The sequence below is a fragment of the Micromys minutus genome (genome assembly GCF_963924665.1).
Source record: "Micromys minutus genome assembly, chromosome: 28".
NCBI classification, from domain to species: domain Eukaryota; kingdom Metazoa; phylum Chordata; class Mammalia; order Rodentia; family Muridae; genus Micromys; species Micromys minutus.
The window spans coordinates 16,029,684-16,043,620 of record NC_137963.1 but is presented as its reverse complement, the minus strand read 5'-3'; the positions used below and the strand labels follow the sequence as shown (position 1 = coordinate 16,043,620).

General features: G+C 46.4%; 1 protein-coding gene across 1 annotated transcript in view; it reads left to right on the top strand.

The window, feature by feature from the left end:
- Positions 1–13,937, top strand: part of ZNF618 (zinc finger protein 618) — a gene marked incomplete at its 3' end in the record, with an annotated part of 151,924 nt that overhangs the window by 124,430 nt on the left and 13,557 nt on the right. The window contains 2 exon segments of the mRNA XM_080940139.1: positions 9,128–9,367; positions 12,227–12,310. Coding sequence (XP_080796265.1) covers positions 9,128–9,367; positions 12,227–12,310 — 324 coding nt within the window.

The window sequence follows — 13,937 nt, the reverse complement described above, 5'->3', positions numbered from 1 at the left end:
CTCTGGTACTCCCTTGCTGATGTCTTCTGAGGATTTTAGAAGCACCTTAAAAAAAAAAAAGAAAGAAAAAAAAAAACAGCATGAGATTTAGGCTAGTGTCAGCAAAGAGTGGCTTCTTCAAGGATGGGAAGGAAGACAGTGGTCTCAGGATCGGGTCTGTGTAGGGCTTTCTTTGGGAGGGGTAGGAGCTGAGTGTGAAGGTGGCCATGGCTGAGGATGTGTCTCTGGGTCTAGTGAGAATCCAGAGGGCCGACTGGGGAAGTTCTGAGTCCTGAGGCGCTTGAGTCTGCTTTTGATTTCACTCACAAAACATTTTGAAGACTCACGGGTGTTATAGTATCAGCTCCTTTGTGACTGCTGTCGGATCCCCCACTGTGCAGAATCTGAGTCTGTTTGATCACTTACCTGTTAGCTTGGGTCAGTTCCAGCTTCAGGCTGACACGAATAGAACTTCTGTGGATGCTTTTGAGATGCTGTCTGTGGGCTTGGGGGGGGGGGGTTCATTTCTTAAGGATACCAAGCGCTGGAGCTACAGCGGAATAGATTTGTTTCTTCATCATCATCATCATCATCATCATCATTATAACTGGCAAACCATTTTCCAAATATCACATAGGCTCCCCAGGACCTCCGCTGCCTGGTGTTGGGGAATGTTAGGTGCATAGGGCAGTCGAGTTCTGGCTGTTCTACTGTGTGGACAGTGGCGTCTTGCGGCTTTGACTTCTGGTTCATGGTCGCCGGTGGTGTTCATGCTCCCGGCATTGACTTACTGTCTGCCTCCTTATTTTAGTCTGGGAAATATTTGTGCAGACGACTTTCCCAGTTTTTCTAAGTTTGGTTGTTTGGCCTTTCGTTGGCTGTTGAAATTCCTGTGCATTCGAGTTGGTCCACATCCCTGGTCGGTCACAGGGTGTTTTCTCCGACAGACCTGGGGGTTTCTGTGCCGCACACGCTTGTGAGAAGGTGACTGTCATTCGAGAAGCATACTTTATCTTCTTTTCTACAGTAGGAGCTTTCTGGATCATTCCTCGGTATCCTTGCCTGTCCATAATGATCCGGTCTCGTTCGTACTGGTTAGTGGTCCAGACCTTTTTAACGTCCACACGTAGGTCCGCAGCAGAGCTGCATTTACCTGTGACTAAGGTGAGGCATGAGGCTGGACTTATTCTCTGTAGACTGTAGCCATCCGACGCTGTTTGTTGAGTGTCTGAGGGCGGAACGGCTTTCTTGTCTATCGATTCCATTTTTCTATCTTTATACACACACCGTCGTTCTTATTTATTACAGCTCTTTGGGAAATCTGAAAACAGTTCTTCTTAGATGTTTTGTCACTTTACTCTTCTATTTACAATATACTTTATCATTTCACATAAATGTTAGAGGTTTGCTGGTTTCTACCAACATAACAATGATGAGGACAGGTGGGGAGGATGGAGGAAGAGAAGGTGAGGGAGGAGGAAGAGGAAAAGGAGGGAGGACGGGGAGGGAGGGCAGAAAGGAAACCTCAGTTGAATGTTGTCTGGGATTGCATTGACTCTGTGGATGAGTTGGCAGAGTACTGGTATTTTAGAGCCCTTAGGTCTTCGTGTGTGGCTATGGTGTTGGGTCTCCCGGCCAATCCCTGACCATACTGTAGCCCTCTGGGGATCTGGGGCTTCTTTAGTTTCTTTCGGTTTCTCTCAGACTGTGCACCCTTCGGTCCTGACACCCGTCTCGTTAGATATTGTGTGACGTGTGCTGCTGCTGTAATTCCTAAAATCGATGTCCAGATCGTTCCTGCCGTGGCACAGATCTGGATCTATGTCCTGCAAGTTTATCAGGACAACTTGTTGTTGCCCGGACGGTCCTTGTCCTGGAGATCTCGCCTTATGATAAAGTGATCTGCTAATACCCCCCCCCCAGCCTGAGCTCTGATATCTGAGGGCATTATCCTCCTGTCCTGGAGATCTCGCCTTATGATAAAGTGATCTGCTAATAACCCCCCCCACCTGAGCTCTGATATCTGAGGGCATTATCCTCCTGTCCTGGAGATCTCTCCTTATGATGAAGTGATCTGCTAATACCCCCCCACCTGAGCTCTGATATCTGAGGGCATTATCCTCCTGTCCTGGAGATCTCTCTTTATGATGAAGTGATCTGCTAATACCCCCCCACCTGAGCTCTGATATCTGAGGGCATTATACTCCTCACCTCCCTACTCAGTGTCCAATGATGAGCGTGTGCACCTGCCTGCTCCCTAAAACACGGAGTGTCTCATGGCTCACTGCCATCTTTTCCTCATTTCCTGCTGTGTCAGCTGCATCAGGGTCTCGAGGCCCTAGGCTCTGGCCACCTGCCTGCTGGAAGCCGGGACTGTAAATTAGGGTTTTGTGGCTTTTTCCTTCTGTTAAGATGATTGTGTGGCTTCTCAACTTTTTTTTTTTTTTTTTTTTTTTTTTTTGGCTAGAGTAGTAAATGCCGTGTTTTTATTTAATGAGTCACTGTGCCTATATTTTATTAAAATGGTTGAGAATATCAGAAAATCAGCATGACGTGAGCCAAAGGAAGTTACAACATTGAGATGTCTCTCCTTTGTCAAAAATTTCGGTTTCAAAAGAATGTATATTTGATGTATACAGCTGGTTTTATATATACATACATACATACTCTACACACTAAAGACACCCTCTCAGTGGGAACTTTGCAGAAGAACTCTGACTTACAGGGTAGTCAGCTTAGCTCAAGCACTTCCTTTTAAGAACATTTTCCCTAATCACATCAACATGAAATTTCTCTGGATTTTCCCTGACATTTAACCAAACTCTCCCAAGGACAGGGAACTACAATCTTAGATGAAGAACGAACCCTGTGGGGTGTTACTAAGGAGCCTTTATCAGGAAATGAGTCTTTAAAACACAAAACACCCCCAGTGAAATACATTAATCCTATAAGGAAGTTCCCACCACCTACAGTGTAAAAGGGGTAAGCCTTGGTCCATGGATGCACCAAGATTCAGATAATGAATGTAAATCCACAGTCACCCTGTGCCCTTTAGTAATCCCTTTACCATATTCCCATCCCCCAACCTGCTTATATCATTGCTTATGAGTTTGTATTTCCAACATATGTGGGCTATGACAGAATGAACTTCATCATCGAGCGCTTAGCCTGCCTTTCTGTAGCTCACACCTTTCAGCGAATGAATACCACCATTCATCACTTAAGGACAGGCACATTCTGAGAAGTGCACCATTAGGGTGCTTTCTTGTGCAAGCATCAGCGTGTATAGTTTACACAAAATAAGACACCTGCGACTTTATTAAATGGCATGACGTCATGGAATCACCACTGTATACTGTGGTCCGCCATTGGCCAAAGCACGGAATGGTAAGCAGTATATGACACCATCCAGCCTGATCACTCTTGGGTGGATATTTGGGTTGTCTCGGACCCCATGCAAACGGAGCTGCCGTGACTATATGCACGAGTCTTTGTGGTGCGGCTGGATCATCTGGCAGGCTTGTTGAAGGGCAGCTCATTGCTGAGGCTGGCAGGTAGCTCACTGCGTAGAAGGCCTGCTGTGCAAGCGGGAGGACCTTACTTTGGTTCCCCAGCATCCACTTAAAAGCTGAATGTGACGGGCAGCTCGTGTTGGTGATCTCAGTACTGGGGCAGGAAGGAGAGGAGTGAGTACTGAGTGCCTGCTACACAGCCTGCCTAGCAAAAAAAGTGCTACTACTAACACCACCAACAGGACCAACAATGTGAAGAACTAATAAAGTGAGCTGAGGTTAAGGGCTAGCCTCTTCTACCCCAACAAGACACACCTCCAAATCCTTCTCAAGTAGTGCCATTCCCTGATGACCAAGTATTGAATATATAAACCTGTGGGGGCCATCCTTATTCAAACCAACCCATCCTACTTCCTTGCCTCCATAGGCTTGTGGCCACATCACTAAAGCAAAAATGCACGAGGTCCATCATTAACTGAAACAGCAAAACCAATAATGTAGAGAATAATAAAGCTGTGTGGGGTTGACCTCTGGCTTGCATATGTGCACACACAGATGAGTGCGCTCAGAACACACATGTGCACAAATATGCAAATGTACAGATAAGCTACAGTTTTTGAAGGTCATTGAGCCACTTTAACTCCAACCAGTACCATGCTCTTTCTTTAATGTCCTTACTAATTAAACTAAATTAACTAATTAATTAATTAATTAATTGTGTGTCATAACAACGCTGTTTCACAGAAGCAGTTATACAGAAAATTCCCTACTCTTTCATTTTCTGAAGGATTTATATAAAGTTGAAATTGCTTTCTATAAATATTTTGATGGAGATTTTAACACTCACATTGTTAAACCTGGCATTTTCTTCATAGGAAACATCATTTAGAAAATGTATTCTTTTTCCATATAATTATTTAAGTTTTCTATATTTATTTTTGTTATATATTTATATATACAATAACAATAATTTAGTAAATTTAATAAATTAACAATTATTTTAATATATAATATATAATAAAAATATTTTTGTTTCTTAAATGTATTTAAAATATAAAAACAAGTAATTATTTTTAAATTATAATAGATTTTTTGGGTAATTATTTATTAAATGTTTATGAGTACATTGTAACTGTTTTCAGACATACTAGAAGAGGGCATCAGATTCTATTACAGATGGTTGTGAGCTACCATATGGTTTCTGGGAATTGAACTCAGGACTTCTAGAAGAGCAGTCAGTGCTTTTATCCGCTGAGCCATTTCTCCAGCCCTTTATAACTGATTTTAATTTAATTCTGTTGTGATCAAATATATATTCTTATTTCTGATCTTTGGAATTTATTGATTTTTGTTTTATGGTCAACCATGTATGTGGTCTCTCTTTGCTATATTTTTCATGTTTATTTATCAAACTTAATTGATTAATTAATTATAAATAAATGTGTGTTTTGTTTTGTGGTATCAGTTAAGTTGATTGATAATGTTCAAGTCTCTCTGCCCTTTCTTGACTTCAAAAAGAAATTGGTTTGCCTTATCAGGTACTAGCCCAAAAGCCTCAGCTGCCATTCTGGATTTTTCCATTTCTCTTTAAGATGCATTCATTTTTGATTAGTTGGTTTGCATATCTGCTGTTAAATGCACCACGATGTCGCTGTGCTTTGAAGAGCTGCAGTATCACTGTAAATGGTGCAGTGACCTTTATCTCTAATATCAGGTCTTCTGTAATCTTCCCTACTTTGTATTATGGCTGCCACACAGAGGGGTTTTTCCTTTGGTGTTTATACAGTGTTTCTTTTCCCAGGCTTTTGTTTTGGTCTCTTTCTGTCATGTTAAGTATAAAGATATAGGTAGTTGTTACTTCTTTATCTGCTGTGGTAATCTGTGCTTTTCCCCTTTTAGAATATTTTAAAATTTTATTTTTAAGTCAGAAGGCAAAAGTACAAAATTGTCTCTGAGTTCAAGGCCAACCTGGTCTACTTAGTGAGTTCCAGGCCAGCCAGGGCTACATAGAGAAACCCTGTCACACACAAACACAAAGTAACATATAATCATGGTACAATAAACGTGAAAGTAAACAGAAAATAAAACTGTTTCCTTTTAATTAAACACTTTAGTACATTTACATTTAATACAGCTTATTAACATGACTGGATTGCATTTGCCACTATGTATTTTTCCATTCATATTGCTCATTTTCACTCTTATTTTCTTGCCTACTGTAGTACTCACAAAGTATTTTCAATTTATTTTGTTAATATGCTGCTATTAGCTCTTTTTCACTTTGTAGTTTAATAATATACATCTTTGATGTATTATAGTCTGTCATGAATTTAGGTCATAGGTCATCTTTCTAGCCCTCTGAAGCCTTTTAAGTACTAACTAGTAATACTAGTTCTTACCAACCTGATTTTTTTCTGAGATTCATCAGCTTTGACCAAGAGATTTATGTTTTTCTTCCCTAATTTCTTTTTCCTCTCCTGAGACTTTAATTGCATGTTTATTAGATGTCTGAACATGCTACAGTCAGTTCAGTTGGTGTTCATTTTTCCAGCCTTATAATTTCTCTGTGCTTCAGTTTGCCCGGCTTTCCAATTCACTAATCTTTTCTTCTACAACATCTAATCTCTGCAAATTCCTTCTTAGTAGCTCTTCTTGTTCTCTGTTACATCCATAAACCTTTGGGTACTGAGTACGTTTATAATAGCTGCCTTAAGGGTTTTCACTCATAATTTTATTATCACTTTTATTTCTGTTTCTTTTGATTGGTCTTTTGATTTATAGGTACTGTTTTTCCCTGGTTCTCCTCAAAAGTAGTGGTTTTATGCTGCACATTGCAGATGGTATGTTGTAGGCTTAACTGGGTTGTGTTTTCTTCCTCTGAAAAGCATCACCTTCGTTCTGGCATATTTTCTTACAGATCAACTTGATATTCATAGTCTTGTTTTGAGAAAGGGAGGAGCCCTTCTAATTCCAGGGTTACAGTAGCTCTTCCAAGGCAGAGCCTTTCTGCTGAAATCATCAGGCCTTCTCCTTTCAGGCAGGTGAGACCAGAAAGATCTCCTAATCATGTGCAACTTCTTTGAAACCTCTGAGTACACACACACACACACACACACACACACACACACACCAGAAAGAGCTCCCAATCTTGTGCAACTTCTTTGAAACCTCTGAGTACACACACACACACACACACACACACACACACACACACACACACACCAGAAAGATCTCCTAATCTTGTGCAACTTCTTTGAAACCTCTGAGTACACACACACACACACACACACACAGGACTGTTTTCCCTTCAGAGACTCACTCTACACAAATGATTTGCAGTTCAGCTGAAGCCTTTAAGGAAGCCTCACTGCACATTCCTGGAATTCCTCCTTGGCTCAATTATCTTTTCCTTGTTATTCTGCTGGGTCCTGTCCAGCCTCATCCCAAGTCCTGACCTGGATACAGTCCTTTTGGTTTAGGTTCAGTGAGTGGCTATGCCCACCCTACACTGTTCTCTGGGCTTATTATCTCCAGGAGAGTTTCCGCAATGAGCCGAGACTCCCCAGGTCTGCTCCCTGGACCACACTACCCATTGATGAGGGCTGCAAGCTTGATTTATTTGTCTGGCTTCATCAGGAGCCCCAGTCCTGTCCCAACCACTGCATCATGGCCAGAGTCTTCTTTCCAGACCATGAAGTTTCCCCCGTTCCCACCTTCAGCCTTCGTGCCGGGGCTTCCTTGGCTTCACCTCTGCCTTGCAGTATGAAGACAACCCAAGCCTCCTTAGCCTCTTACTTTTCTCTGAATTCTTTTTCTCTACCTGGGTTAAATTTTCAACTCCCTACAGGAGAGACTTTGCAGTCGTTGTTTAGGTGTGGTTTGAATAAAAAAAGATCTCGTGTGCAGTCCTTACAGTGGGAAGTAGCCAGTCTGTCTGAGATGCTTATTCCTAGTGCAAGGCCAGGTGGCAGCTCTAGCCTGACCGGGTCCACATGAGGTCATCATGTGGGGCAGACTGGTGGGTAATGCCAGTTGGAACCTACTGGGACCCATCCATGCTCAGGGCCAACCCACTGAGTGACCCCGAAGTGGTGATCAGACCTCCATCACCCTATCTGCTTTGTCCTTTGGGACAATGGAAGGAGGCAGAGAGCCTGGTGGCCCCGTTACAGCCTCTTGTTGAGCTTCCTCTGGTGCACGCTACCTCGGTCCACTCATCAAAGGAATGAGTCCTCTTCATGACTCCTTGTGATTTTTCATACGCTCAATGCATGAAGATAGGGGGACAAACTGGACCACTTGGGCCTTTAGAGAGCAGGGTCATCTGTCAGTTCCTGGAAAGGAAGAGGTAATAAGGTAGATGGATGGTCAAGAAAGGCACTTTCAAGGAGGGCTTTCCGAGGAAGGGCTGTGCCAGTGCGGCACGTAGGTCCAGCAGTCATAGTGTTAAGGAACCAAAGGAAACAGCCTGGACGAAGGCTTTGAGCTCAGAAGAGAACAGGTATTCTAGGAGTTGAGAAAGTGAGGGGCCTGGGCAGAGTCTGCTGAGGCAAGGAGGCCCAGATAGGTCAGCTGGAGCCAACAGACGATTACCTCGGTTTGTTGGACCCGGTGTCTCATAGGCTTTCTGAGATCCCTGCTGTAAGGAATGGCAGGGTTGTCACAGCAGGAACCAAGTGTGAAATTGTCCCCAGACATGGTTTTGCAGCAACAGAGACGTATCTCTGAGGAAAGCAGCTTGCCAGCTTGCTGCTCATGGACTGTCCTTGGACCCAGGGCTCCAGATGTTTGGATCAGTGTCTCACGGCTTAACAAGGGGATTCCTAGGCATTCTTGGGCTTTTGTCTGCCTGAGATTCCCATATCATCCAGCACCTTTCTTCCTGTGTGTCCTTAAGAACCGTGGTAGAGCTCCTGGGCCTTGGTTTTCCTGTCTCTAAGAGGGAACATCAGTAGCAATTTCTTTGTGTAGAGCAGTTACTTTAAGGGTATCTCTCTGGCTTTCTAGATGTCCCCTGTGGGACTACATACCCAGAGAGGTCCATCTTGCCTTGTCAGTGGGATTAGGCAGGGGAAACTATGTACCCTATAGAACGTGGAGCCCAGGACTGCTGAGGCCAGAAGCCCTGGAGCTAGACTTCCATGATGGGCTGGCCTCTCCAGCCTCAGCCCTAAACTGTTCCTCCCACTGGGAGACAGTCAACAGTCAGAGGTGTTTCCGGGGCAGCAACACAGTGTTGAATGTGTTGGGAGAAACTGTCAGATAAACCACCCTTCCTGTTTGACTCAAGTCAGAAAGAAAGAAAAAAACATGATGTATCCTAGTCCAGATGCCCCAAGGCTAAAGATGTAGACCCTCAGAGACTGCACAGAGATGATGAGGGCGTGGCAAACAGGAAGCTCTGAGCATGGGCCAGAGGTCAGGCTTCCTGAAGATGAAAGGAAAACTAGGGAAGATTCTCGACATTCAAAGGTTCTCAGGCTCCTCATGGGATCTCCAGCCCTTGCTTTCTAGAGAATAAGGGCAGTATGGGCAGAGAGGTGTCAGAGTGCGCATTCAGGGACCTGTGGCTGAGAGGCCACTTACTCAGCAAGGCTCCAAGGGTCCTCAAGAACTGAGAGCATTAATCCTCTCAGGTACCGCCCCCGTGTGGGAGCCACCAGAAGATCCAGACACGGGTTCTGAGTGCTCCCATCCAGAGGTCACCCCATCTCCACGCTTCGTGGCATCAAAGAGCCAGACGAACCAGTCGGGGAAAAAAGCTCCAGCCTCCGTGGTCCGATGCACCTCGCTCTTACACCGCACCCCTCCAGCTACGCAAACCCAGACGTTCCGAACTCCGAACTCGGGATCTCCAGCAAGCAAGGCAACTGCAGGTACCGATGGCCTTTATTACCCATGCCTCCCTGGCTCCCCACCCACCACCTGCTGTAGCTGTTCCTCTGCAAGAATAACACTGGAGTTCCCATCATGCTCTGGTACAGATTAGGACCCAAGGCCTCTGGCCACTTCTGTAACCCTGACAGACCATTATGAATCTTGATTGGAGGGTTACACAACAAAAATTTTAAAGTAATTCGATGTTTTCCCAAATCATGGCCTAATGGGTTCTGTCCTGTTTGGCCTTTGTGAAGTTTAAAAGCCTTTCATTAAAGATTAATAGGAGGTGTTGGAACATTAGAAGAGCCTGTATAGAAAGAAGTTTGGGGTTCTGACTCCTGGGCCATGTTCCTGCAGGGCAGTGGTTCTTGCCTCCTTCACAGTAGGTGCCACTTCCCGTTTCCCAGTCCCCACAACCCCCTGATGGCAGGATGGCAGGTGTCATTTTTGATTTCGACCACACTGTTGTCTCTGACCATCCAACCCCCGTGGGCTCCCACTCCCTAAAGTTTAACCATGAACCCCTCCAGGAGGGGTTCTAGCAGGGAACCAGAGGATGTCAGCTTTAGAAGTTTCCAGGCCTATGCAAAAAAAGGGGGGGAGGGCTATGGCTCCAGAAGGTGACTTGGTAGCAAGATCCCCAGTGATCACTTCTTCCAAAATAGAAGACATACTATGAGCTAGGTACCAGCTTCCAGGCGTCCTGGGACTCAGATTTGCATGAAGAAGCCTCAGACCACATACCGGATAATGCTTTCTGAGGTTCTGGGTCGTACATTGAGAGGTCAGATGAATGAGCCATTGAGCTCATTCATGGTAACCTGGTTAGGTAACTAGTTGTGTTTGCCTTTCTTCTGGTTACAGGAGCTAATTTAGGCCAGGCTGTGGTTGTGTGTTTCCTGTACTTATATTTCCCAAAAGGAAGGCAGTTGGCCAACCTTGAAGTGTGAATTTTTCAAGTGCTGTGTTGTGACCGTTGTTTTTTTTTTGCCTTTGGGAAGGAGGCTAGGTCTGGAGGATCAAAAGTTTAAGCCTGCCTGGGCTATAGTGCGGGTTCACGGCTGGACTAATCAACTTATTTAGACCCTGTCTTAAAGTAAGACATTGCTTGGGGTTCTGTCCCCAGCACCTTAAAAGCATTAGAAAAGTCCACCATGGTCTTTAGGTAGTAAACATGACTCACCATATTGTAGGGTCATGGCTTTCTTGACTTTGCTCTCTTCTTGAACTTTGTGGCTGAGTTTTTAACAGTCCATAGCGTGTGCAGAGAATTGTCTGTTGTCAGCCATTGAACGTCACTATCTCCAGGTGAGTGTCCAGCAAACCACGGGCACCTCCGTGGCTGCCTCTGGGAGACTTGGAAGCCCTATGGTGGATCTTTTACTTAGACAAACCATATGGTCAGGTCCAAGGGCACCAGGTTAGGGGCTGTGGAATGGTGCATGTGAGATTGTCACTGTCGTTATCCTGGAGAATGTGGCTGTCTGTGTGCAGGTGGACACGCACATCTAGATTTATATTTCACCTGCCTGTTCCCCTGTGAACACATACTAAGATAGAGAAGGGATCTCTTCCTTCTTACAGGGAGGCGCCTGTCCCCAGACACAAAGCCCCAATGCTGTCTTAGTGGGTCCATGGCAGCTTCAGTTTGTGTCTCTGCCTATTAAGTGGGTGGAACTGCACAGCCTCATGGAGAGAATTATCTGGTATACAGTAAGTGCTCAAGAGCGAGAGCCCCTCAACCTCTGTATATGGAGAATGAATGGGCCTCTGACAGTTTACACGCTGTCTGGAGGTACTCAGCCCAGACTGTTAGGGACACGGAGGGAACATGGTCCTTAGAGTGCCAAAGGCTTCTGCGGGCTGAGGGAGCGTTTCAGGTAAATGGGAAAGACCTGAGCAGGCCTGCAGTAACTGCCTCTGGCCGGCTCATTAGTCACCTTTGTCATTTTTCCCCCCAGAGCACCCACACCCAGCACTTTGTGGGGTAGGGGAGACTAGTGAGTGGTATTTATCCAAGGGATTTCCAAATATACTTCCAATACCACTTGGAAGGCTGTCACAGAATATAACCTTTAAAATCTCTATGTTTTGGGGGCAGATCTTTAAAGCCCAGTGGCTCTCCTTTGGTAGCCTCATTCAAGCCATTTAAAGGGGGAAGGGTAGCAGAGTATCTCAAGTTGATTTTCCTGAGACCTTCATCTCCTGGGGTCACCTGTGCTCTGTAGTACCCAGAGCATCATGGGAAGAAAAGCTGGGTTATCTTCCGAGTATGTGAGTGGGGCTACCAGTATAGTTTTGCTTGGCCGAGCCCATCTCTGCATTGTGAGATTTCCAGAGAGACCCTGAGAGATGGTAATCCCCAGGGAAGGTGCTAGATATGGCTGACAAGCACCCCTGTTCCTCTCTATGAGTTCGTACCTCCTCATCCAGTCTTTGGTCTTCCCAGAGCAAGTTTGAAACGACCCCCTCCCTCCTTGTCACGTGTTTTGTCCCACGACATCCTTTTGTGTCTTGGGATCCTTGTTACAGGGGCAAAGTTGCCTCCAGGAAATGGGCTGACATCCTCAATCCTCATTTGGGGGCTGTAGCAGTGGATTTCGCCAGAGAAAAATCTGAAACTTCATCCTAATGATTCAGCCTTACATTTATGAGCCAGGAGTAGAAAATGGGGCCCTGACCTGTTTGCTGTCTGCATCGCACCAGTGTGTCCTTGGACAGGTCACCCCTTCCCTCTCCACCCCTCTATCTCCCAGACACACATTCTCTGAGCTGCAGGGGCCTCCTGCCCACTTGGCCCTGACAGGCAAGCTGACCGTTCCCCGTCATATCAACCCCCCTCTGCCTCCTCCCAGCAGAAAACACCTTCAGTCGTCGAGTGGAGAGCAAAGCACAGAACCACTTTGAAGAGACCAATAGCAACTTGCAAAATTCCAACGGTGAGTGTGCCTGTGGTGTGACACGTGACATCACACGTGGGCTATGCTCTGGTGTCACCACCAACAGAAGAGCAGGTACCTATGACTGGGGTCTTCCAGTGCAGGGTGCGGCTTGTAGGGAGAGGGGCTGGGTGGGGAACAGAGAGAGAGCAAAGCTTACGAAAGGCAGAAGGGGCCCTTTATACCCATGGATGTCCTTCTGTAGCTGCATTTTATCCTTTGACCCTTACCCCACAGAGAGGGGAACTTTCTTAATCCCAAACTCAGGCATCCATTTAGCCCACACCAGATGGTTTAACTCTAAGAGAGTCGTTTGCTGAGAGTGAAAATATGTAGCAGGTTTATTTCCAGGAGAGGCAAATGGGGTGCAGTGGAGATATTGGGGCCGGAGGTCCCAGGTTCTGCACCTACACTGGGTCCGAGCACGGAACAGGTTATCTTCTAGATCCCGCAGCTCCTGCAGGAGCTTGCCTGAGAGCTCCTGGTAGTGTTTGCTGCCACCTGGTGGCCGCCTTGTACTGGATCCTAGTGGCACGGCTTGGGACTCCAGGTTTTATTTAGCCTTGGAGGGAATACGGATGGTCATCGGCAATCCATATCTTAGGAAGGGACAGAAAGGGTGTACGCACAGTGTTGGCCAGGACAGGAGGGGACAACTTCTGCCACTGTGAAGTTGATGTCATTGAATATCAGGCCTGAGGGAATGCCCCCCTGCGCTGACATGGCCTGGTATATATACCAGTAGTGGGGGCACCTTGGCCACCATAGGTTTCAGCAAATGGCGGACACCAGGTCGACCCAAGCTCTCTAGAGACTAGGCTTGACGTCCGCTCTGCTGGCTCCAGTGAGTTGAGTCCTAATTTCTCCTCGGCTGGGAGTAGTTTGAGGAGCACAAAGAGCCCCAGAGAACACAGGTAGGAGGGAGGGGGTGTTGCTTTGGGTGTCATTTGCCTGGTTTTACCTTGGTGTAAACCACACAGTTGGCGCAAGTACTACTTGGGTCTTCACTGTGTTCCTCAGAGATTCTGTAAGGGGTTGGTCTCGGAGCGATGGCATGACCAGCCCCCAGGGCCACGGAGGATTAAGTGGCAGCCTGGAGCTAGAACCAAGGTCTCCTGACATGCCCTGGGCTCCCCACCCAAGTCAAGCTGCACCGTTGACCCTCTCCTGCCACCGGGGCTAACGTTTGTGTAGGGTTGGCACTGTCATGGGCTGCTCCTGCTGGCGGCCGCCATTCATTGAGCACTTCCCACGTGGCTGGTGTGTGTTCAGAGCTTTGTGTGTTGTGTGTTTTCACCCTTACCGCAGTCCTGTGGAGATGGTGTTCCTGTTACCCCCACTTTCTAGATGAGGAAACTGGGGCTCAGGATAAGTCCACTGTAGCCCCAGGTCCCACCCCCCCCCCCAGATTTCAGATGGAGCCAGAACCCCAGTGTATTGGAGGCTTGCTAGCCCCGCTCTCTGGCAATGTCAGACAGTAGGAGAACTTTCCAGAAAACAACCAAGTGGCCAAGTGCATGGCCATATGGGCATCATTCCTGAGTCACACAACCTCACCATCAGTGGTCCTCCTGGTATCCTGTGATACCGCCTGCTCTAATGACTGTGCCTCTCTGCCAGTATCCTC